The sequence below is a fragment of the Euphorbia lathyris genome, chromosome 4 (assembly GCF_963576675.1).
Source record: "Euphorbia lathyris chromosome 4, ddEupLath1.1, whole genome shotgun sequence".
In the NCBI taxonomy this organism is placed as follows: Eukaryota; Viridiplantae; Streptophyta; class Magnoliopsida; order Malpighiales; family Euphorbiaceae; genus Euphorbia; species Euphorbia lathyris.
Window position 1 is genome coordinate 17,425,570 of NC_088913.1, and position 27,076 is coordinate 17,452,645.

At 37.7% G+C, this 27,076-nt stretch overlaps 1 protein-coding gene and 2 pseudogenes across 6 annotated transcripts; all 3 read left to right on the top strand.

Annotated features, from left to right (window-relative positions):
- Positions 1 to 440: 440 nt before the first annotated feature.
- LOC136227817 (endo-1,4-beta-xylanase 5-like) lies at positions 441 to 4,129 on the top strand (annotated as a pseudogene).
- Positions 4,130 to 6,785: 2,656 nt separating this feature from the next.
- LOC136225613 (pentatricopeptide repeat-containing protein At1g03560, mitochondrial-like) lies at positions 6,786 to 10,714 on the top strand. Of its 6 annotated transcripts, none has more exons than XM_066013693.1 (3): positions 6,786 to 9,030; positions 9,134 to 9,262; positions 10,581 to 10,714. In XM_066013693.1, the coding sequence occupies exon 1, from the start codon at positions 6,813 to 6,815 to the stop codon at positions 8,751 to 8,753; it is 1,941 nt and encodes a 646-aa protein (XP_065869765.1). In that variant the 5' UTR covers positions 6,786 to 6,812; the 3' UTR covers positions 8,754 to 9,030; positions 9,134 to 9,262; positions 10,581 to 10,714. The 6 variants fall into 6 exon arrangements, with proteins under 6 accessions (XP_065869765.1, XP_065869766.1, XP_065869768.1 ...); XM_066013694.1 differs by having other exon boundaries at positions 10,578 to 10,692; XM_066013696.1 differs by lacking the exon at positions 10,581 to 10,714 and having other exon boundaries at positions 6,786 to 8,441; positions 8,539 to 9,030; positions 9,134 to 10,478.
- LOC136227070 (probable receptor-like protein kinase At1g11050) lies at positions 8,856 to 13,139 on the top strand (annotated as a pseudogene).
- Positions 13,140 to 27,076: the final 13,937 nt, after the last annotated feature.

Below are 27,076 nucleotides of genomic sequence, written 5' to 3' on the forward strand. Positions count from 1 at the left end.
ACCATTCCATGACTCCTAAATTCCATGACTCATGTAATATATGCAAACTAAAAGTAATTGAATATCCACAATATTTCGAATACTAAATAGGAATATAGAACTAAATAAAAAGAAACATATATAGTTAACAGGGAAAGAATATAATATGATTAGCTTAATTATGACATTTAGCTTAAATTGTATATATTTTTTTGTAAACGTTAAGCTTAAATTCGTATTATTTTGTAAACGTTAAGCTTTTATTGGTGCTATTTTATATGTGAAGCCTAAATTGATGCTATATTGAAAACATTAAACCTAAATTGATATTATGTTGTAAATGTTAAGCATATATTGGTGCTATTTTGAACGTTAAAACCTAAATTTATAGGTCCCCAAAAATAACTTAACTTATCCCATTTAAATATAATATTTCACACCCAAAAACGCAATTTGTTTTGAGAGACATCATAATCAATATCAGTTTTTCTCTCTCCTTAGATATACATTAATTTCCCTCTAAATTTGGATTAAATGTTATCTATTGTTTATATATCAGAAACTAAATGTAATTGATTGCAGGGGTGTATGCTAATGCTTTGCCTTATGATTACTCGGCTCCCATTAAGGTACTTACTGATTCCAAAATTATTTCTCGATGTTCTTATTGTTCTTGTTCAGATTATTAATAGTTGATAAAAGTGATCTGAGATTGATTATATATTTAAAAGATTAGGGTTCTTTCCATGTAAATATGTAGATTAGGGTTTCTGATTTTTGATCTTCTGGATTTTTAGTGCTCGGAAACCCCTCCGAAACCTCAATACGGTGGAGGAATAATAAAAAACCCAGAAATCAATGAAGGGTTGACAGGATGGTCTTCTTTTGGGTATGCCAAAATAGAGATCAAAGAATCAAATGGGAACAAATTCATAGTAGCTCATAGCAGGCCTGATCCACATGCCAGTGTATCACAGAGTGTTAACTTGGAAAACAACATGATCTACACTTTCTCTGGTACTTAATTTCTCTCATATATGATTGATGATTTGGAGGGCGAGCCTTGGCACAATGGTAAAAGTTGTTGTCGTGTGACCTCGGGTTCGAGTCTTAGGAGCGGCCTCTTGCCAGGGGAAGTCTTGCCCCCATTGGTGGGAACGCGTAGTGCACCGGGCCGCCTTTTATGATCTATGATTTGATTACCCAATTAGTAACACTAACCCTATGTTTAATTAATTGTTAATTGCAGCTTGGATACAAGTGACTAAGGGAAATAGTCCAGTTAGAGCAGTTTTCAAAACAGAAGAGGGATACAAACATGCAGGTGTTGTTGTTGCTCACACGGATTGTTGGTCTATGCTCAAAGGTGGCCTCACTGTTGCTACTTCTGGCTCTGCTCTCCTCTTTTTTGAGGTAAAATTTGTCGTTTCGTTTCGCACTTTCTTTTCGTATATTGCTTAGTTAAGTTGCATATTCCTTTGAGCTAGCTTTCGGGGTGAAAATGTTCAATAGCACCCGACAATTTGATGTTCTGTTTGAATAAAATGTTGACATTAGGTTTTATCTCTTGGTTCATAAGATACAACTTAACATCAACAGAGATCTTAGCAATAACTTCTTGTTAAAAAAGATTGCCTACAATTGACTGCTAAAAGAGCCAACCCAAAAACCAAACCGTATTTTGGGATTTTTCGGAGAACCCCACAACAATTTCCACCAACAAACTTCAGGTCTTTTATCCTTCACAAGTCTATAAACACTAGCTGTTGTAAATTTTCCAGATTTATGATGTTTCCAAGTAATACAGCCTTGTTTTTTAGTATCCAAAAACTGTCTCTTCATCAACGACTAGACACTTTCAATAGTATCGGTACTAGGATTAGGCAGGCACCATGGTTCCATAAATCACTAACTCTAGAATTCCTAGGAATATTGTAGTTAGAAACAAAAAATTGTGGGAAATCTGCCCTTCAAAATTTTGCTAGCAATCTAGGGGTCATCATCCTCCTAAAAAGTAAAATTGCTTACCATTTCCTACAGAATAATTGAAAGATGATTTTAAATAATTTTTTACCTTGTGAATCCTTTCCAGTTCCAAAAGCACACCTTCTTTACTTCGTTTTGAGTAATCTAAAGAGCCCAAATAGAACTCTTAACTGCAATCAAGTCTCGTATCTGTTTACCAACTGCGATTATATTGAAATTGAGCAGAGATCTTGGAACACAACATTTGGATAGGCAGTCCATATCCGACACAAAAAGCAGTCGAGACATAGGGTCTCCGTGCCTCAAACCCCTTTTTCCTTTAAAAGAACCATAGAGAGAGCCATTTAGGGAGATAGAAAAAGAAGTAGATCTTACAAAAGCCATAACCCACTTAATAAGTTGAGTAGGAAAATGAAATCTATGAAGAACTTCTTCTAGGAAATCCCAATTAACATTGTCATGAGCTTTCTTAAAGTTTATCTTTAAAGCACTATTGGGAGGAGAGTTACCTCTATGATAATTCTGTATAAGTTCATGCCCTAAAGGAACATTATCAACTATTTTTCTTCCTGTGATAAATGCGGAGTGGTTCAAAGTTCACAACGTACTTGATCTGGCAAAGATTTCGGTAATTATCTTATAAAGGATTAGATAAAAAGAGATAAGGATATGAAATATTTTTATTTTTATTATGCTTTATATATTGCATTGAGATACATGGTGAGAAATTTGAAAGATTTTGATTTTAATTTTGTCCAGAGCAACAACACAGCAGTTGATATATGGGTGGATAGCATCTCATTACAACCTTTCTCCGAAAAAGAATGGAAATCTCATCAAGATGAAAGCATTGAGAAGGTAATTATTTAACATCACTGAATTTCACATTCGATTATTACGCATGTACTCTATGGAAAACTGACAAAAATAATAAACTTGACAGAACCGAAAGGCGGAAGTCAGAATCAAAGCATTGGATAAGCAAGGAAAGCCTCTAACACATGCCAATATCTCCATAATACAGCAGAACATAAGTTTCCCAGTTGGGTGTGTAATTAACAAAGAAATCCTCAACAATCCGCCCTATCAAAGCTGGTTCACTTCAAGATTCAGAGTCACAGTTTTCGAAAACGAAATGAAATGGTACAGCACAGAAAGCATCAAAGGAAAGGTAGATTACTCTGTCCCTGATGCCATGCTTAAGTTCGCGAAGCAGAACAACATAGCAGTTCGTGGCCACAACGTTTTATGGGATGATCCTCGGTACCAACCCGAATGGGCAAAATCACTTTCGCCAGACGATCTTAACAAGGCAGCAACAGATAGGCTGAATTCCGTTATGTCAAAGTATAAAGGACAACTTATTGCTTGGGACGTTGTTAATGAAAATCTGCATTTCAATTTCTTTGAAAGCAAGTTAGGTGAAAATGCTTCAGCAGTTCTCTACAACATGGCTGGAAAAGCAGAGGAACGACAACATTGTTTATGAACGAGTATAATACTATTGAAGAAAGTGGAGATGTTCCTCCTACTCCAACAAGCTACCTCAACAAGCTGAATGATATAACAAGTTATCCTGGTAACGAAAATTTGAAGATGGCGATTGGATTAGAAGGTCATTTTACGACTCCGAACATTCCATACATTCGATCTGCCATTGATACACTTGCTGATAGAAAATTGCCGATTTGGATTACGGAAATAGACGTTGGAAGTGGAGATAAACAAGCAGAATACTTGGAGAAGATTCTGAGAATTATATAGCCATCCGAAAATCGAAGGAATTATAGTATGGGCAGCAAGAGGGCCTAAAGGATGTTACAGAATGTGTTTGACAGATGAGAATTTTAAGAATTTGGAAACTGGGAATGTTGTTGATAAGCTTTTAAGTGAATGGGGTGGTTCTAAGAATTTGGTTGGATCTAGTGATGCTAATGGCTTCTTTGATGTTTCTCTCCCCTATGGAATTTACCAGGTGAAAGTTCATGACATGGATAAACAGCTTCATTTGTCCAAATCAACTGATAAAGATCATAAGGAAGAATTTATTCTCCAATTAAAATAGTTTATTGTGTAATTTGTTGTAATAAATTTGAAATTATCAAGATGTAGAGGAATTTTGATCTGTTGCCTTTTACTACATCAATTAATTAATTTGACATAATACAGATTGGTTGTGAAATGGTCCAATTTAGTTATGGATTCCTGAACTCGGGGCTAAATTGGTATCATTTTACAAAAGAGATGTCAAGTTCTGTTGTTTAGAGTTAAATTGGTACCATTTTACATACGTTGAGGCTAAAATAATGGGGTAAAATACAACCATGGCCATTGAACTTTATCCATTTTCATATTATGGTCACTGAATTTCATTTCTTTCCAGTATGACCACTGAACTTTACACTTTTTAACACCGATGACCATTCAATTCTCAAGATGACCGTTAACAACCTCAAAATGAAAATATTCAAGAATTAAAGTTGTTCAGAACGACATTTATCATGAAACCACATTTTTTATTTTCGAAAATCACATTTTTTGGAGCTTTCCGGTGTTAAAAAGTGTAAAGTTCAGTGACCATACCGGGAAGAAATGAAGTTCAGTGGCCATAATGTGAAAATATGTAAAGTTCAGTGGCCATAATATGAAAATATATAAAGTTTAGTGGCCATGGTGTAATTTACCCTAAAATAATGTTATTTTAATATTTTGTATGTTTAAGTTAAATTGAGACTCTTTGAAAAACACTGAGACCATTTTGATATCTTCTCCTCTTTAAATTCTATGGATTCAAAGGAAGTAAATTTTGTGGTACTCCATGAGGGTTAGATTCTCGCTAGGGATAATAAATAATAGAGTATCTATGGGTAATATTAATCTTAAACTCTTATTCATTTTGTTTTTGAATTATCCATCTATCCCATTATCCTAATAGTATACTCCTTGAATCTTATATATGTTTCATTTAATTCGTAAGTACCATCAAATTAAGAATTACATATAAAACAAATAAATTACAAATTCAATAAAATTTAAATTTAATAAAGTATCCGTAAGGTTAATAATTATCCATAAATTTCACAAACATTTTATACCACTCAAATTATAAAAAACTAAAACACACTTAAAATAAAATAAATAGTTTATTTTAGTGTAACGATAATCTTTATTTGTTTCAAATATATGATGAGTATCAGGTACTCGGTTCGGTGGGATATCATGGGCTTTCCCTAACCGTGTAGGGGAGTTATCCTCTCCTCTTAAACTTTTTGCTTACCAAAATAATATTAAAATTAATGGTTAAAATTTAATTATCCAATAAAATCTATAAATAATTTTTTAATTAAAAAATGTGATTTATTTATTTTAAAATTCAATTATTATTGTTAGTTATTGTCTATTAATGCCTAATTAATAAATTTAACTGTTTTTAAATGTTATTAGAACGGTAATTATGATTGGACTACTTGTATGGATGGTTATTGAAGTTTAAAGTTAGTTTAAACTTTATATTTTTAGAAAAAAAAATCAAACTTTATTTTATTTCAATAAAATTATTAAAATTTTATTTTTATTTTAATAAAATTATTTTTGTCATTTCAAACTGAAAAAATCATCTTAATAGCCACGTAATACCTATATTGAAAATAATTGATTTTTAAGTATATGTCAAATAATAAAAACAAAATTATTATTTAATTAATTCAACTTCATCAAATTATGTAAATGCAGAGTTTTTAAAACTCATATCTTTAAATATCTGTTTACATATTTAGATCTATTATTATAATATTTCTTACTAAACTAGACACCTATATAATAAACATGACAGAATTATCTTTAATATACATATATATATATATATATATATATATATATATATATATATATATATATATATTAACACTTAACATCACTTATATCTCATTTCTCATCATTTGTAATCCAACTTCAATTTCATATTAGATTCAAGATGTTATAATGAATTTAAATATGTAATTCGAACTCTCATTAGGTCAATTTTGTAAATAACTCCGCAATTTATATATAAATTCTTTTGGGATATGGTGTAAAAATACACCTAACATTTACAACTATGAGCAATTTTACTCTTAACGTCTAAAATAGTGCAATTTTATCCTAATGTTGGCAGCCAAAAGAAATTTTTATCCAAAACATTGTCAAATTGGGTCAATTTCAGACATTATTATAAAACACAAATATTTTGTTCCTTATTCTGCACCAATTGCATATCAGTTCGTCTAAAAAAAAATCATATTTTTTTATAATTTAATAATAGAATTGGAGGTTAATATTTATCAATTCGACGAAATATTTTGATTTTTTTGTCCAACTCGTAAAATAGGCAGTATATTTTTTAATTTTTTTTATTTCTAATTATATGTTTATGATCTATCACTAATAAATGATAAAATGACTCACATGTAAAATATAGATGACAAGATTCATGATCGAGAATAGAGTTTGATGAATTATTTCTAAAATTGACAACATTAGGAGTAAGATTGTTCTTAGTTGCTAACGTTAGGAGTAAAATTGCACTATTTTAAATGTTGAAGGTAAAATTACTTCTGACGGTAAATGTCTGGGGTATTTTTACACTTTCTCCTAATTCTTTTATATATTTTATATTACGAGTATTTTGGAAAAGTTTATTATAAAAATGCCTAATTTGACAAGAGTTTTTATTGTAATGAGTTAAATGCGTAACCTAACCTGTCTTATGCTAACCTAACCTGTTTATATAGTGTTCATTTAAAACTACTTATGCTAACCTAACCTGTTTATATAGTGTTCATTTAAAACTACTGGATCCGACCCAAACTATGAGACGGCTCTTGCGGGGAATTCACTTCACGATCTGCGCTACGGTTCAGTTTCCTCAAACTCATCTTCCCTACAACAATGGCGTTCCTCTGTATAAGGTCAGTCTCACTCATTCCAGGTTCCTTTTCACCTCCAATTCTCTCCCACCTCCCGAATGGATAGATCCCTTAATTGACCTATCCGATGTAATTTCAAAAACTCATCAAAATGCCAAGCCTTCTCCTTGGGTTCCCCAAATTCTTAATCTCTTGGATGGCTCTTCAATCATGGAGTCGAATTTGGATTCCTATTGCCACAAGTTCTTAATCAAGTTGTCACCTAATTTTGTTTCATATATTTTGAGATCAACCGAGGTGCAGAGAAAACCTGATATTGCTTCGAGGTTCTTCACTTGGGCTGGTAAGCAAAAGAAGTATAATCATACTCTTGAATGTTATGTTTCTTTGATTGATGTTTTGTCTGTAAATGGTGATTTTGACAGAGTTAAGTCTGTGTTTGGTCAATTTAGAGAATTGGGATTTCTAATGAATCTTTGGTCTTCGAATTCGTTGATTAAGAGCTTTGGGAATTTGGGGATGATTGAGGAGTTGTTATGGGTGTGGCGGAGAATGAAGGAAAATGAGATTGAACCAAGTTTGTTTACTTATAACTTTCTGCTTAATGGTCTAGTTAATTCCAAGTTTATTGAATCTGCTGAAAGAGTTTTTGAGGTTATGGAGAGTGGAAAAGTTGGGCCTGATGTTGTTACATATAATACAATGATGAAAGGATATTGTGAGATGGGGAAAACTCAGAAAGCATTTGAGAAATTAAGAGCTATGGAGTCACGAAATGTGGCACCTGATAAGATTACTTATATGACTTTGATTCAGACTTGTTATGCTGAGGGAGATTTTGATTCGTGTTTAAGCTTATATCACGAGATGGATGAGACGGGCTTGGAAATCCCGCCTCATGTCTTTAGTTTAGTAATTGGAGGGCTTTGTAAACAGGGGAAGCGTGTGGAAGGATATACTGTTTTCGAGAATATGATTGAGAAGGGAATGAAACCAAATGTGGCAATATATACTGCGTTGATTGACTCGAATGCAAAATGTGGTAACATGGGAGAGGCAATGTTGCTTTTCGAGAGGATGAAAAGGGAAGGGCTTGAACCGGATGAAGTTACTTATGGTGTCATTATTAATGGCTTGTGCAAAAGTGGGAGAACGGATGAGGCTATGGAGTATCTGGAGTTTTGCAGAGGCAATGGAGTTGCTGTTAATGCCATGTTTTATTCTAGTCTCATTGATGGTTTAGGCAAGTCTGGGAGAGTCGACGAAGCTGAAAAACTTTTTGATGAAATGGTCAAGAGAGAATGCTCACCGGATTCATATTGTTACAATGCCCTTATTGATGCCCTTGCTAAGAGCGGAAAGATTGATGAAGCGTTAATGGTCTTTGAAAGAATGGAGGTTGAAGGCTGTGATCAGACCGTTTATACGTACACGATACTGATAAGTGGATTGTTCAGAGAACACAGGAACGAAGAGGCGTTAAAGGTGTGGGATGCAATGATTGATAAGGGAATTACGCCAACTGTTGCTGCTTTCAGGGCGTTATCGACTGGGCTTTGTCTATCCGGAAAGGTGGCTAGGGCTTGTAAGGTTTTGGATGAGATGGCACCCATGGGTGTTATTCCTGAGAATGCTTTTGATGATATGCTCAATGTTTTGTGCAAAGCAGGTAGATTCAAGGAGGCCTGCAAGTTGGCTGATGGAATTGTTGATAGGGGCAGAGAAATACCGGGAAGAGTTCGTACTGTTCTTATTAATGCCCTGAGGAAAGCAGGCAATGCAGACTTAGCTATAAAGTTGATGCACAGCAAGATCGGCATTGGTTATGACAGAATGGGTAGCGTCAAGAGGCGAGTCAAGTTTCGAAACCTTGTGGAAAGTTGATTTTTCAGACAAATCTTAGACTTGATTCTGGATTCTACCGGACTAATAAACTTCCTGCATCAAATATCTATTCGTTTGGTGTGGGCAAATCCGTTGAGAAGTATGTCCAAGCCTATGACATCTGTCCAAGGTATAAGGCTTCCACTCTAGGCCAGAGGTTGTCATTTCTACAGCTGTCTCATACATGTTGACTATGAGAGAAATCTGTGATAGGGTGTTGTGTTGATTTAGTTGAAGCAGGAAAGTTTGCAGTGATGGAAGTGATGGGAGTTCAATGGTAAACATTTCTCTCTACTGTTTTTTTTTTTAATTAATTACAATCTGTGAACATCTTGAAGAATTTATTAATTCAATTTCAAATCTTTGTCTTTTAATATCAGGGAAAGAAAAGGAGCCTGCAAGGGACGCCAAGTACTCACTACAAAAAATTAGCCCTATACCAACAGTGTTATATATGCATTTACAGAAAGCGTCCCTGTCACTACCGAAGCTAGGTCTTACAATGGAGGGTATGGATTCTTATTGATTTACTTAATTTTTTTTTTGTGTGCCCTCTTTTTCGATTATGTTATTTCCGATTATTCTCAGATCGTGGTTGTGTTTCATTGGAATTAGGTTCATCCTGAAGGACAATTATTAATTCTTATCGTGGTTGTGTTTCATGGGGATTTTGAAATCGCCATTTGAGTAGCTTAAGCTCATTGCTAATTGGATCTTATTCTGAATTTGTTAAAAGTCGTTAGTGAAATTGATGTTGAAGAAAGAGATCATAGGGATGAGAGAGCCTAAAGAGGAGGACAGAGTGAAAAGTCCTACGCTTCCTGGGCTTCATGTTAATGATACCGAGAAAGGGGGGCCAAGGGAACCTCCAAGGAACAAGATGGCTCTCTATGAACAACTTATATCCCTTCAGATGGCTCTCTATGAACAACTTATATCCCTTCTTAAAGGCTTGGCTCTGGATCAGTATTCATGATGCCTCTTCCTAATGAAACCTCATTGGCCTCTTCCATGTAGAGTTTGATTATTAATTTTTTCTTTTTTATTTAGATTTTTGGCATATAGGCGATGAATTTAGATTGATTTCTCTATTAGTAAGTACGAAGAAGTATATATAATGCATACATGTGTTTGTTATTCTGTTTTGTTTATTTTGTTAGCAACATTGTATCTGGACTATATTTGCTTGTTGAATCTCATATTAGTGCTAGTTGCTAGCGAACTATAAGTGTATCGACATTTAGCTCTATATTGCCGAGAGACTAATGGAAGCCGATGTTTTCACATTAGTGCTAGTTGCTAGTGAACTCTTTTAATGATTGGAGACATGAACTATGTCTGCTTTTAGTAGCATGGCTTCTAACCTTCTAATCGACATGGCTAATCCATTTGGTCACTTTGATATAGATGGTAGTTGTTAAGACATATTTCATTTATTCAGTGTGTCAATTACGGGCTAATTTCCTTGTTTTTCGTTTCCCTCTGTTAATTCCCCTGAAAAAGAAAACACTCGCTATTTCCTTTCTTCTCCAATAGGTTTTAATTTGATTCTGACTTGATAGATTAAGCCGGTTATGGTTAATCGAACTTGATAGATTAAGCCATTTTATTGAGATTGTGCTTGATTAAAACATGTTATTATATTAAAGGGTACGAGCGAGACTTTGGAAGAGGAATTGAGTTTATTAATTAGGCTACTTAATGATTATACAGCACACATCCATGATATATCAAATGTTATCTCCTTTTCTAGATTTGATCCCATTAATGATTTGGCTTGCAAGCCTGATCTTGTTGATCTTACTGCTTGTAGTTCTTGTGTAGCAGCTGGATTTAAAGTTCAATCCCTGTTGATGTTGAAGGACGGTAATAAATCTCATGCTACGGATTGTTTTTATTATACAGTTTTCTATGCTGCTGGTTTTGTTAATGATTTTGGCCCTGAAAGTAATGGGGCTGTCACATGTATATTTGGGTTAGATTTGAATTCTGATTTGGGTTCAAATAGTAAAGGTCATTCTGCTAGGGTTTTTGGTTTTACTGGTGCTGGTGTTGCAGTTATAGTTATGTCTAGTTTGTTAGGTTTGTATTACTGGTATGATAAGAAATGGAAGAAGAGAAAGAGTTCTGCTTCTGCTTCTTTTTCACCCTTTGATTTGGAGGAACAAGGGTCTAGGCCAAAACTGAGGCCGAATACCGGGTCAATTTGGTTCAAGATTCATGATCTTGAGAAAGCAACAGATAATTTCTCAAACAAGAATTTCATTGGGAGAGGAGGGTTTGGTTTTGTTTATAAGGGGGTTTTATCTGATGGGACAGTTGTTGCTGTTAAGAGGGTTATAGAGCCTGATTTTCAAGGAGATGCAGAGTTTCGGAACGAGGTTGAGATTATTAGCAATTTGAAGCACCGGAATCTGGTGCCACTTAGAGGGTGTTGTGTAGTTGATGAAGGAGAGGATTATAATGAGAATGAGATCCAAAGGTATCTAGTTTATGATTACATGCCTAATGGGAATCTTGATGATCATTTGTTTCCGTCTTCTGATAATCGAATCGAAATGAACCTATTAACTTGGCCTCAGAGGAAGAACATAATTTTAGATGTCGCAAAGGGATTAGCTTATTTGCATTATGGGGTGAAGCCTGCAATATATCATAGAGATATTAAAGCCACAAATATATTGCTAGATGCTGATATGAGAGCAAGAGTTGCTGATTTCGGGTTGGCAAAGCAGAGTAGGGAAGGGCAATCTCACCTCACCACAAGAGTTGCTGGAACTCATGGCTACTTAGCTCCCGAATACGCACTTTATGGGCAGCTAACTGAGAGGAGTGATGTTTATAGCTTTGGTATAGTTGTGCTGGAGATAATGTGCGGGAGAAAAGCTCTTGATTTGTCATCATCTGGTTCCCCGTATTCTTTTCTGATTACAGACTGGGTTTGGTCATTGGCGAAATCCGGGAAAACGGAAGCAGCTTTGGACCCTTTTTTGTTGCAAGTTGGGGATTCTTCAACATCAAATCCGAAGGCTATAATGGAGAGATTTGTGCTTGTTGGGATTTTATGTGCTCATGTGATGGTGGCTTTAAGGCCTACTATACTCGAAGCTCTTGGAAGGAGATACTGAAGTTCCAGCTATTCCTGATCGCCCGATTCCTCTTAGCCATCCATCCTCTTTTGGTGATGGAAGTACCTTCACCATCTCACCAGCCCTGAGTTGTCCGCAGTTGCATAGTGGAGAAATGCTCAGGTAAGTAAGAAGTTCGTCAATCTTTTGTTAAATGGATGTACACGAATCGAATGTTGTTTATATGAGATCTATTACTTCAGTTGATTCAAGAGAATGTTTGGTAGCAAAAACTGATCTGATATTAGAATTCTTGAGCAAATGAACTCATACCAGTTAGCATTCGGATGCTTCTCTTAGAACCTCAAGTTAAGAGTGCAAGAATTCGAACTTACCATTTTCGATGCAATATGTAATTAAACGCTTTATATTCTGGTGCATTAAAAGGAGCCTATACAAACACACAATGATGAGGACAAAGTTTTGACATCTAGGAGACGGACAGAAACAAAACTCTTGAACCAACAACCACCTGGTGATTGAGAATTTCTTAGTATTAGTATTTTTTGTTTTTTTTATCTTAGCTTATGTCTTGTTAGTTAATTATAGGACCAGATATAAGGGAAACAAATACAATAGGAAAATTACTATATCAAGAGTTTTCTAATTGTCTTCTCTCTATACTTTCTGTTGTATGTGTCTAAAAACAAGGAGCTTGATGGCATGCATTTTTTGTTTTTCAGGGATTTTTAAGCACTCGAAACAGTTCCATAATACGACTAGTGTTTTACCTACTGAAGTACAGCTATTTTGACTTACCCAAAATAGCAACCAAATCCTGATAGGTCTGCACATGGGCACAAATATTAGGAGTTATAACAAACTGGGTAGGATCAAAACAATGGGATAATACATGATCAGGAAGAGAAAGAGAGGTGAGTTTTGCTTGATAATCTTCAAGGCAAGAAACAGAAGTGGGTAAATCAGGGAGCTGAAACAGAGAAGTTTTCCTGAGATGCTTGGCAAGTTGTACACCAAAGAGGGAAAGAAGAGTCCTGCAACAAGGGTCTAAATTGGTGATGTCGTTTTGAGATTTAGAGGAATCGTTTGAAGAAGGTTGATAGTTTTTATTATTTCTACCAGCCATAACATCCATTTAACTCCTCCAACTAAAGCTTATACCTTAATCTATTAAAATTATTGAACAAATTTTTGAATTATATATAAAAATTATCAATAGAATCTTCGTCTTATCTAAAAAAAAAAACTATGACTATTTGATACAAACTGTAATAATCTTTCAACCGAATGATTTTTTGTGAAGCATTAATTGAGATTTGATTTCAATAGTTTAAAAGATATTGAATTGGTTAACCTCCTGGTTTCCAACTACGGGATTTTCAGATTCTAAACTTATTGATCTTTCTGAGGTGCTTTCACTAGAACCTAACAGCTTAGATATTGAACCGGTTAGATTTCCAGCCACCTTTACTAAAACAAATAAATTTGTGTACTAGGGGATTAAGTTTAGGAGAGCGTTAACATATTGGACTATCAAACTTAAAGTAATATATTAACCTCAATTCAATCGGTAAAGCTACTGTTCAAAACGATTCAAATAATAACGCGCAAACTAATGTTTTTTCTTTTTAATAAACAAACTAACGTTTTGATCTCTTTGAGTGAAACATCCTAGAAACAAAGAAATACAAGTCTACTAAAAATAAAAAATTCAACCTAGAATGGTAAATTGGTAAACAATGAATATAACATATAAATTATTATCAAATTCAGGATTTCAATGCACATTGGGACATGTGTATTATAGACTGAGAAATATGAAATCATAACACACATATTCAAATATGAATTTGGGATCTTCAATGTGATATGGAAGCTCTTCTTGACGAAGTAGCTTTTTTTAGATTGTCTTTTTGGGGTACTGATTCGAAAGCTTTCATTTTGAACTGAGCACACAACAAATGCATTTTGAGTTGCGCAAGGGCCTTATCCCTATCTGTCAATTAACGAGCCACAGCCTCCACACGGATTTCCCCTGGGTTAAACTATAAGACTGAAGGAGCCTTTCTTCCGTAGACGGTTTCGTATGGAGTAGAGCGAGTTGATATAAGAAAGGAAGTATTATACCAGTATTCACTCTAAATTTGCTTAAAGTAACCTATAGACTTCTTAAACTTGTTTAAAAAGATCGGTTGATAACTTTTTTTAACTTACTTAAAATAATGTGGCAAATATTCACTTGCTTGCCACTTAAAAGAGTTAATCATAAGCATTTTAAAAGTTTAAGGGGTCAAATTGAATCTTTACGGGTTTTGCGTTTCTTGAGCCGGGGTGCCAATCTAGTTGGGATGTCAGGTTTCAGGTCTCTGCATCGTCCCAATTTTTATCGGAAAAGTTTAAGGGGTCATAAACTTTCTCAAACAAGTTCAAATTTCATTTAAAATTTAATTTGAAGATAATTCCAAACACTAATACCATATTATAGGCATCATACAATAGTATCTCATAAAATAAAAAATAATCAAGCTTTGAATTGCGGAACAAGTTCTTGTTAATGATTATTATCAATTGATGAGTCCAAATTAAGCTGCTGAACCAAGGAAGAATTTACTGCCGGATGATGAATTCTGACATGGTAATCTCCATGGGATAGAGAAGCTTCAAAGAAGCCATTTGAATCAGTTGATCTAAACAGCTCCTTAACACCTCTCCATTGATTCAAAAGCTTATCAACAACAACCCCAGTTGGGAGATTCTTAAAATTATTATCAGTCAAACACATTTTGTAACACCAATCCCCTCCCAAATTTAGTCTTCGGGGGTAAAACTTTCCCTACCCCATCCACACACCCAAAAATTTCGGTTTTTCCCGGCTCCGTCGGTTCGGATCCCCACGGTTTTCGGGGAATCCCCGCCCCATTACCACCCCTAGATTTGAGTCGATCGGTTTGGTCTAGGTCTGGTAACTATGCTTAAATTGTTACAGATTGGTTTCGGACGAGCTGATTTTAATCCTAAATCAACAAAGAAAGTTCTTTTCTAGTTAACTAGAAAGAGTTAATTCCGGATTTTACGGACTAAACCACAGGAAATCATAGATCCTCCATAGTTGAAGGTTGAAACCTTAACAAAACTTCACAAAGAAGAATATATTAATTTGGATTCATTAAAAGTTGAATATCCTCACAAAGAGGGAGGTTTATATAGCTCTCTCAAATTAAAAGACAAAAGACAAAAGACTAAAATACCTAGCTAGGATTACAAATAATAGAGAGTGATAGGGGTAGAATGGACAGGGAGAAAACAAATGACATTTATGTTATTAACCCTAAATGGCAAAACAGTAGATACATGAGTGGCAAAACAGTAATTTTCAGAGTGGTAAAAAATTGGTAGAAATGTCCCACGATATTTTTTGGTGCAGGAAACACTCCACATAACGTGTGAGTGAACCCATAAGGCATGTGGCGGAGCTTCTGCCTCCATGCGCGAATTCCCTCGTCCTAACTCCTCGTGGCAACTTTCCTCGGGCTAGACCCCACTCCATACGGCGTGTGGGATAGGTGGAACGCTGTGTGGGGCTATTTTGTCAATTTTTCATCGCGTGCTCGCCCGTGCTTCGTTCCTCCTTCGACTCCCTTCGCCCGGACTCGAACCCCTTGACAGAGATGCTCCGCATCATTCACTCTCTCTTGAAAAGAACTTGACCTCAAGTTACTCGTTACATATGGAAGAACCTTGTTAGTCTTGAGTGGATTCCAAGCTCTCAAATCAAACTAATGCGTCATTCGAAATGAATTCAAGAAGCCCATTCCATATATCTCCGGATCCCTTTCTTCAAACGAACTTTCCCCCAAATTTCAACTTGTGTCTTCCCCCGATTCTCATTTCCTGTGACACTCACCTCCCAAGCTCCGCCAGCATCAAATGCTATGTCTCGGAAAAGCTTGTCAAACCACTTCCTAACAATTGTTTGGATGCTCTTCAAAATCCCCACATTCTATCGAACGGACCACCCTCGTGTCCTCTCGGTCTCCACATCACTAACTTGGGAAGTCGCCACATCCTTCTTTCTCTCATAGCCAACCTCAAATTGAATGTCCCGGTGACACATGTCAACCCAATTAGGAGCGATCCCATGAGCATTCTTCAAAACCCTAACATGACATTGAGTTGAATATGCCCGGACTTCTCTATCACTCACTCCACTAACCCGGCTACTATGTTCAACCTCTACTTGCCCATGGCCAACATCAAATGGAATATCCCGACGACACTTGTCACCCCACTTTATAGTGAGCTCAAGAACACTTGTAAGAGCTCCCTCCTCATCTTAGTTTAACAACTTCGGGACTTCAAGGCTCGCCCCATCACTAATTTGGCCACTATTCTACAAGTCTTGAATTTCTTCCATCTCCGCTATATCCCTTGGGAAGTCATTCCCCTTCATAAAATTCTCCATGAAGCTCACATTCTTCACCACATGATCACCCCTCACGTACTCCTCATATGATATGTTCTCTCTCAACAAACGCAATAAAAATCCCAACACATATATTTCAACAAGGCACAAGAGAATAATTTTAGATTTTACCAAGTGGGCGACTTGATTCCTTTGGATAATGCATGTGCTAGGAGTCTCGGTTCCATCAAGAGGCGTCATAAAGTAATCTTCATCCTCCTCCTTAAAGCTTAATTCACCATGTGTAGGACTAGGTGAACTACCTTCCAGATCCCATGCTATGTCACATGGTATTTTTTCCAAAGGTGGAAGCCCTTTAGGTTGCCCATTGAAAGACATATACTTGTCACCTTCGAACATTGGCTCAACTTCCTCACTTTCAACATTGTTGTTCCCCTTCTCAACCTCATTTCCCTCCTTGGATTTGACTTCATTAGGAGAGAGGCTAGCTAACACATCCATGCAATCCAAGTCAATATGACTCGATGTCTCCCGTTCTACTGATGTACCCATTCATATTTAACTCTCGAGTTGGACAAGCTCTCAAAGTGGTCTCCCTTTTCTCACTAGGTGAACTCTTCATAGGTGTAAGGATGTACCGGATTTCGCCTTTGCGTATGGTGTAGGTATTGCTTCTTCCCACATGTGAGGCATCACAATCAAATTTCCATGGTCTACCTAATAGCATGTGACAAGCATCCATCTCCACAACATCACAAATAGCTTCATCCCAATAAGCCCCAATGGTGAAAGGAACCTTACATATGTGTGTAACTTGAAAAGGTCTAGGATGTGGCTTGGGAACCAAACCAAACTCACTCAAGGCGAACCGACTAATGATATTCATTTGGCTTCCCCCGTCGATTACCACCTCACATTTTTTCCCAAGAAATAAACACCAAGTTCTAAATAATTGATGTTGTGGGCTATGCTCCTCTTCACTAGACATTAGCACATTCGTCACCAAATACATATTATACTCCTCAACATCATCCTCACCTTCATAGGTATTCTCGTTTTGGATCCACTCAACACTTCCCGAGTCATCTTTATAACCGACCTTCATCATCATCATAAGTTTCTTCGTTTTGGTTCCACTCAACATCCTCTAGCTCATCATCACAATGGAATACTTCTTCCTCATCTTCATAAGGAGCCCCATGTCGAACCCAGTCAAAGTTCATCCTTATCATGATAGGCCCCATATTCCCCATCTTCATAGGCGACCTCATGTTGGTTCCACTCAATTCTCTGACATTCATTCTCATCATGATAAACTCTATCATATTGTTGTCTTCCGAACAGACTCTAGCAAGTGCACTAGATACAAGTAATAAAGTGATAAGTTGAGTATCGTCTCCACAGGGATTGATGACCAAATTTTACAAGAAAAACATTGCAGAACAGGGTGGTAATCCTACTATTGAGTCAGTCTCCCTAGTCAGCGGACTCAAATATAACTTACTCAGCGTAGCTCAGCTATATGACAATGGGAGAAAAGTTATATTTGATGACACTGGATGTAAAATATTCGAGGGTAAAACAAATGAGTTGATTTTAACTGCCCCTCGTATTGATAATGTCTTTATGCTGAATTTAGAAAAGAAATTTTCAAAAACTGTATGCTTAGTGTCAAAGGAAGAAAATTCCTGGCTATGGCACAGGAGACTTGGTCATGTAAGCATGGACCTCATGGCCAAATTAGCAAGAAAGGAATTAGTTGAGGGACTGCCAGAACTTAAGTTCGAAAAAGATCAATTATGCAACGCTTGTCAAGCTGGAAAACAAACCAAACAATCTTTTCATAGTAAAAACATTGTCTCAACTAAGCGTCCATTAGAGTTGCTACACTTGGATCTCTTCGGTCCAGTCCAGCCGCTGAGCTTGGGTGGTAGAAGATTTTCCTTGGTCATTATAGATGACTTTTCTCGGTACACTTGGATCATCTTGCTGAGTAGCAAGGATGAAACCTTTGAGACGTTTTCAACTTTAGTAAGAAAACTTGAAAATGATAAAGACCTTAAGTTAGCTCACATCCGAAGTGATAATGGTGGAGAATTCAAAAACCAACAGTTTGTTGAATTCTGTGAAGCCAACGGCATTGACCATAATTTTTCTGCTCCTAGAACGCCTCAACAGAATGGGGTTGTTGAAAGGAAAAACATAACCTTGGTTGAAATAGCCAGGACAATGCTGAGTGAGCATAGGCTTCCAAAGTACTTTTGGGGAGAAGCTGTCAACACAGCGTGCTACATACTTAATAGGGCTCTAGTCAGACCCATATTAAAGAAGACTCCCTACGAACTTTGGAAAGGACGAAAGCCCAACATTGGATACTTTCGTGCCTTTGGTTGTAAATGTTTTATTCTAAATACCAAAGACAGCCTTGCTAAGTTTGATTCAAAAGCTGATGAAGCTATCTTTTTAGGCTACTCAACAAACAGTAAAGCATATAGAGTTTTCAATAAACGAACTCAGGTCCTAGAAGAGTCAGTACACGTTGAGTTCGATGAAACTAACCCTGCAGGAAAAGATAAGCAGCTGACTGAGGATGATCCATACTCAGCACCCGCTGACCAAGAAACAGCCTCTGAGTCACTACCTCAAGGGCTGACCAAAGGTAAAAGCAAAACTCAAATTGTTTTCACTGACCAATCTATACCTGCAGAGATTGTTGAAACACAACCAGCTCAAGACATCACTCTTCCAAAAGAGATCAGAATACCAAGAGGACACTCAGAAAGTGCCATTCTTGATGCTGCTGAAAACACCCTGATGACAAGAAATCAACTCAGGAGATACCTCAGCAACGTAGCATTCGTCTCAGTTCAGGAACCAAAGAACTTCGCTGAAGCTGAGTACGATGAGTTCTGATGAATGCAATGCAAGAAGAACTTGATCAGTTCAGAAGAAATGATAAGATGTTGAAAGCTGAGCAGGTTAAATAATTTGCATAAAGACAGAATTTATACACTTAAATAGCCTCTCACTGTCAAACCAGAACCTGAGCCTAACATTACAACCTTTGTCAAGTCCTTTGGACTATGTTTGGTAGAATTTTGACCCATAGATTCAGGACCAAAAGGCAAACTCACACCCTAAGGGTGTGGTGACTGAGCTAAGGAGTGAAATTGCATTCTTTTCCCTATGGTAAATAAATGCCATACGAGAGTGAGTGAATTATTCCAGTCCCTAGTGAGGCATGTCTGGCGAGTTAGTTGCTCCTTGTGAAAGTAGAAGTCTAATTTTAAGCTTTAAGGAATTTCTCGATTAAAGGCACACAGTTTAAAACAGGCTTTAACTTTTCAATGAAATCATAGCACGCATCTGTTTACTACCTCGTTGAACAAAACAATTTCTGTTCTCAATATCTTTCTCTGTAAAATTTCATTCCTAACTCTTCTTCTATTGAATTATTCTTTCTTACAATTAGTTGCTTGAGGACAAGCAAAGATTCAATTTGGGGGTTTTTGTTAGGCATGAAATTGACTAAGTTTAACATAATATTCATACGAGAATCGGGGTGTTTTTATGTTATATTGCAAGAATAAAGGGCTGATTAATGTTTTTTTGCAGATAAGCAAAGATTAAAGCCAAACTTGCTAGAAACAGCTTGTTTCGCAACTTCCAAAGAGGAGTAGAGCCTTTCTATGATCCAGCGGTCAAACGCCGGATATTCTGATGACGGACAGCGACAGAACAGAGGTGGGCGTGGCAGAGGCAGCAGGTGGAAAAGTGTTTCGATGGCATTACCTAAAGTAACATGACGACAAGAAGTTTCGACCCTTGAGTGTTCAAGGGTCAAAAGGATCCATAATCATTTCTATTTTGTTTAGTTGTAGTTAGTGTTGACTTATTTCTGTATTACTTTTGAAAGGGTACTCTCGGGTACCAATTTTGGCCCTAGTCTTTCTCCTTTAAATAGAGGTAGCAAAGGAAAGACGGGGCATCATCAGAATTTTGTTTTAGAATAGAAAAGTCACTGTTAAGGGCGATAGAAGAGAGCTCCAATGGAGTTTCTGAATGCAAAAAGAACTTCTGATTACTCACTGCTTGATATGAGTGAGTAATCCATTTTGAATAGGCACGGCCAGTCCGGGCCGGTGATGTAAGTCTTATAACTCTTTCAATGAATTTGTAGTATTTTGCCAATGATGTGTTGATGAGGGTTTATATTTCTGTGCTTCAGCATTTATGAATGTGATAGATGAATGTTAGGACACTACTTGCATCTTCACTGATTTCTCTATCAATCTCGCAACATCGAAGCAGACATGTTAGATGGTTGTGTCAAAGGTTTTCTTAACAGAAATGCAGCTTTGATCTTAATGCAAGAACGAAAGTTCCTTTAGGACGCTAATTGGTTCTAGTAAATCTTAGGAACTTAAGAACACACGAAAGTTGACTTAAGTGGGCATTAAAGCTGATACTTTGACTTCATTGGTATTGTCACTAATTCGTTGGAGTGTTGCATGACTTTGCACAACCTGTTCGGCAGTGCCTAGCCTGTTCTATCCTTTAAACTGTCATCTATTTGTCATATCTTTTATAACTTTAGCACTCTTTTATCTTAACTGACTAGACTCATACAATCAACCCCACTAAGAAGATACCTTTACACACACACACACTGTTCAACAACGTTTTTCTCATATAATTTTGGATCTCAATCCCTGTGGAGACGATACTTGACTTATCACTTTATTACTTGTATCTAGTACACTTGCTAGAGTCACATTGGAGGACAACAAGTTTTTGGCGCCGTTGTCGGGGATTGAAAGCAACAAAATTTATCTGAAATTTCTGTGAAACATGGTGTTTTTAATTTGTTTGCTAAGGCGTGAAGGAAAAAGAAGTTCTTTACCAGTTTATGCGCAGAGCTGGACCTCCTGTTTTTCCTATCGATCTCGAAGTAGAGAGAACGTGTAGACGAAACAGAGCGGGAGCTCGACGTGCATGACAAAAAGAGAGAAGAATTGATGGATGGGTACCACCCGAACAACCAGTTCCACCAAACCAAGAAGAAGGAGAGAATAACAACCCTCCTGTTATGCGAATCAGAGATTATTCAAGACCAACCACAGAGGGACATTCATCATGTATCGTGTTGCCTAACGAGGGGAACAACATGTTCGAGGTGAAAGGGTCCATGATACAGATGATCCAGGCCTTAGTACAATTCAATGGGTTTCAATCTGAAGATCCAAATGGGCATATTCAAGAATTCATCATGCTGTGCAACACGTTCAGATCAAATAGAGGCATTTCTGACGACGTAATCAGACTAAAGCTGTTTCCTTTTTCCCTAAGGGATAAAGCTAAAAACTAGCTAAGAAATTTACAGCCAGGGACAATCATAAGTTGGGAAGAAATGGCACGAGCTTTTCTGATGAAATATTTCCCACCTCGACAAGCCATAAAATTGAGAAATGAAGTGTCTCAGTTTGTGCAAGAAGAGGATGAGTCGCTAGCAGAAGGCTGGGAAAGATACAAAGAGCTGTTGAGAAGGGTACCAAATCATGGTATCCCTATGTGGATGCAAGTGCAGAATTTGTATAATGGTGTAACAAACATCTACAAAATCCAGATTGAATCCATTGCCAACGGTAACCCAGAAGATCTTGAGCCACAGGCTTTGTATGACCTTATTGAGAAGGTAGTAAGCACAAGTTACAACTGGCACTCCGCCAGAAGTGAAGGAAAAAAGATGGGAAATGAAGATGTTGTGTCAAAATTGACAAGTCAGGTAGAACAGCTTGCTAAACAGTTGGGCAAGATAAATGTATCTTCGATTCACAACGAACCACCATTCAATGACATTTGTGATTTTTGTGGAGGTCTTCATTTTAGCATCAACTGTCCCGGAGTTAAGCAGGGAAAGGGCGCACAGGCAGAATGTGATTACGCAGGATATAATCAGAGGAATCCACCTAACCCGTACTCCAACACGTATAATCCTGCCATAAGAAACCATCCAAATTTTGGATGGACAGGCCAGACGAACCAGCAGTAACAACCGAGATATCAACAACAGCAGGGAGGACACTACCAAAGGCAACCTCAGCAACATTATAAACAACCTGTGACACCAAAGGAAGATGTAGAGACAGATATGAAGACAATGATGATGCAATTCATGAAACAGACACAAGCATCAATTAAAAATCTGGAAACACAAGTTCACTAGTTGGCTGCATCTACGTCGAAAGGAAAGGGAATAATGCCGAGCAACACAGAGCCAAATCCAAAGGGCGATGTCATGGTAATCACCCTGAGATCTGGTAAGCAAACTCAACACATTAATTCGACTGATGAAAATGCTGAATGCACAGGAACGTCCAAAGAAGCTGAAGGGGAGCAGGAACAGGCTGTTCCCAGTAAAGAAGAAAGCAGGAAGACAACCTGTACCAGTAAGCAGGATCAAGGGGAAAGCGAGAAGATGTATAAGCCACCATCGCCGTATGTTCCACCTGTGCCATACCCAACGCGATTGATCAACAAAAAGCTGGAAGAACAGAATTCTAAAGTATTGGACACCTTAAGGAAGTTGCACATCAACATTCCTTTCGTAGAAGTGTTGACACAGATGCCTACATACGCCAAATTCCTCAAAGACATCCTGTCTAACAAGAAGAAGCTGGAAAACATTTCCATGATCCAACTCAACAGAGATTGTTCGTCAATACTCCAAAACAAGCAGCAGCTACCCAAGAAGCTAAAAGATCCAGGGAGTTTTTCTATTCCTTGCTCAATTGGAAAGCTAAATATTGAAAATGCACTATGTGACCTAGGAGCTAGCATAAACCTGATGCCTTATTCTGTATATGCTAAACTTGGATTAGGAGAACCCCAACCTACTCGTATGTCCATTCAGTTGGCCGATCGTTCAGTATGTTATCCTAGGGGAGTAGTGGAAGACGTGCTAATCAAAGTAGGAAAATTCATATTGCCCATTGATTTCATTATAATGGACATTGATGAAGACTTCCATGTTCCTATTATCCTAGGTAGACCATTTTTAGCCACGGGTAGAGCATTGATAGACTTAGGAGAGGGACAATTATTCTTGAGGATTAATGGGGAAGAAGTCATCTTCAAAATGAACGAGGCAATGAGGCGTGCAAACAATAATGATGACACATGCTGTTTCTTGGATGATTTTCAAAGTCTTTCTACTTTGCAGGAACAGGACACTCTGGAGACTTTATTGGGAGAAGAGGTGAACATATGTGAAGGAACAGGCTGTTCCATTGAATCCAACCTGCCAACACCTCCTTTCGATCCGACTGTTCCTACTCATCAAGAACCACCGGAGATACCAACTGTGCCGGTGTCTAAACCAGAATTGAAACCGTTGCTTGCACACCTTGAGTATGCTTTCCTTGAACCACCCAGCGGAAGTCCAGTCATCATATCCTCGAAGTTAACTCCGGATCAGAAGGCGCAACTCATGGCCGTTTTACGAAGGAACAAGGATGCAATCACATGGAAAATAGATGACATAAAAGGTATCAGTCCAACAGTCTGTGTCCACAAAATCTTGATGGAAAAGGAGCACAAGCCATCTGTACAGCCGCAACGCAGACTGAATCCCCACATGAAGGAGGTTGTGCGAAAAGAGGTGATCAAGCTTCTTGATACCGGTATTATTTACCCGATCTCTGACAGTGTGTGGACTAACCTTGTTCACGTTGTACCAAAAAAGGGAGGAACAATCGTAGTCCTCAACGAGAAAGACGAGTTGGTGCCCACAAGAACAATAACTGGATGGCGAGTTTGTGTTGATTACAAAAAGCTCAACGAAGCCACGAGGAAGGATCATTTCCCTTTGCCCTTCATTGATCAGATGTTAGAGCGGTTAGCGGGATATGCCTTCTATTGTTTTCTCGACGGTTATTCAGGATACAACCAGATCATAATTCATAGTGAGGATCAAGAGAAGACAATGTTCACATGTCCGTATGGGACTTATGCTTACAGACGAATGCCGTTCGGACTGTGCAACGCTCCAGCCACTTTCCAAAGATGTATGATGTCCATTTTTCATGACATGGTGGAGCGGACCGTAGAAATATTCATGGACGACTTATCTGTGTATGGAAACTCTTTTAATAGTTGTCTAAACAACCTCGAAGCTGTGCTTGTGCGATGCAAGGAGACCCACTTAGTCTTGAATTGGGAGAAATGCCACTTCATGGTTACGGGCGGAATTGTTCTCGGGCACAAAATTTCAGAAAAAGGGATGGAAGTAGACAAAGCGAAGGTGGAAGTGATAGAAAAGCTGGCTGTTCCGGCCAATGTAAAAGATGTGCGAAGTTTTCTAGGGCACGCAGGGTTTTACCGTAGGTTTATCAAAGATTTTTCAAAGATTGCGCTACCCTTGTCAGCCTTACTTCATAAAGAAGCGGAATTTTCGTTTGACGCAAGCTGTTTAAAGGCGTTTGAACTCTTAAAGAGCAAGCTGATCAACTCGCCTATACTGACAGGACCCGACTGGGAGCAACCTTTTGAGATGATGTGCGACGCAAGCGATACTTGTGTGGGAGCCGTTCTTGGACAAAGGATAGAGAAAAAGTTTAGGCCAATTTACTATGCAAGCAAGACGTTAAACGAGGCCCAGCAGAACTACACCACTACAGAGAAGGAGTTTCTTGCAGTTGTGTATGCCTTCGACAAATTTCGACCCTACTTGGTGTTATCCAAAGTAGTTGTGCACACAGACCACGCTGCGTTGCGATACTTGTTCGTAAAAAAGGATGCTAAGCCTAGGTTAATCCACTGGCTATTATTGCTTCAAGAGTTTGATCTCGAAATTAAGGATAAAAAGGGAACGAAAAATGTCGCTGCTGATCATTTGTCAAGGATTTCTCACCAAGGCAGCCAGGAACAACCAAAGATTTTGGAAAAATTTCCAGACAAGCATCTATATGCCGCACAGCCTGCGCCATGATTTGCCGATATTGCTAATTACCTAGCGAGTTCGCTTAAGCCGCACAACCTGTCCACTAATCAGAGGAGGAAGTTTTTTTGCTGAAATTAAATATTATTTTTGGGAAGACCCTTATCTTTTCAGGTTGTGCGCTGATCAAATTATTTGAAGATGTATATCTCAGGAGGAGCAACAGGATGTTCTAAGCCATTGTCACGACTAAGAAGCTGGAGGGCACCATAGCGCTAGCAGAACTACAGCCAAGGTTCTTCAATCAGGTTTTTTCTGGCCAACACTTTTTAAAGATGCCCATCTATTTGTTAGCACTTGCAATGAGTGCCAATGAACAGGCAATATCTCGGCTAGAAATGCCATGCCCCTCAACAACATAGTTGTTTGTGAAATTTTTGATATCTGGGGAATAGATTTTATGGGTCCATTCCCTACGTCTTTCGGGAATAAATATATCTTAGTAGTTGTAGATTATGTGAGCAAGTGGGTTGAAGCAATGGCTAGTCCCACCAATGACGCCCGTGTGGTTGTAAAATTCCTGAAAAGGCTGTTTGCCAGATTCGGTGTCCCACGAGCGATCATTAGTGATCAAGGAACCCACTTTTGCAATGCTAAATTTGAAAAGCTGATGGGCAAGCTTGGAGTCTCTCACAGAATTGCCACACCTTACCATCCACAAACAAGTGGACAGGTGGAGATTTCCAATCGTGAAATCAAAAGAATTTTAGAAAAAACTGTTGGCAGTTCTAGGAGAGACTGGGCAAACAAGCTTGACGATGCTCTTTGGGCATATAGGACGGCCTATAAAACACCAATTGGAATGTCTCCGTTTAGATTGTTATACGGAAAATCTTGTCACCTGCCGGTTGAGATGGAACACATGGCTTTTTGGGCATTAACATTTTTAAATTTTGAGCAACAGGCTGTTGGAGATCAGCGAAAACTTCAACTCTATGACATGGAAGAGTTCAGGCTGTTCTCGTACGAGAATGCAATAAACTACAAAGAGAAGACCAAACAGTGGCACGATAAAAAGATCCAGAAAAAGGTCTTTCATGAAGGACAAAATTTCCTGTTATACAATTCAAGGCTGAGGCTGTTTCCAGGAAAGCTAAAGTCGCGATGGTCAGGACCATTCACTGTAAACAAGGTGTTCGAGCATGGAGCTGTGGAAATTTTCAAAAACGGTGATGCCCCTTTCAAAGTGAACGGGCAGCGTCTCAAACCATACCTTGAGAATGACCACAAGAGGAAGATTGACACTGTTCACTTCCAGGACCCTCCGCACCAATAACCAGAGACACAGGGTGTTCGCTGCAAACACCAATTGCAGCAGGAAAGTACCCCTCCAAACAAGTTTTTTTTATTTTAATATCCCTCGTCATGTGTTAAGTCATTATCCTGATAACAATTACATTGTCTCATTTTTGCTTTAACCATGCATTCAAGTCAAATCAATATATTCACAAGGAAAGATATAAAACTTCCACCCTTGTCAATAAGAGTGAAGTTTTAAGTTTTGCTTGTGTAATCTTTGGAGGGATGAGGAGTTAGGTCGTAATAGTTTTTTTTTGGGGGGGGGGATAAATTCAAAAATAAAAATAAAAATAATAAACACTCAAATCAGGACGATAAGGGACGCGTCAAATCCACTGTCATTAGGCGGTAATTTCAGCCTAATCGTCCCCTTGGTAAAATACAAAGTAGATAGTGTGCCGTAAATGCAAGATTTATGGTACCCTCGCGTCTTTTCGCCTGGAGTAATCATTTATCAATATGACTTAGTCCAGGTGGCAGATTAGGAGACGGTCTTTAGGGCGGTAGTTCAAGA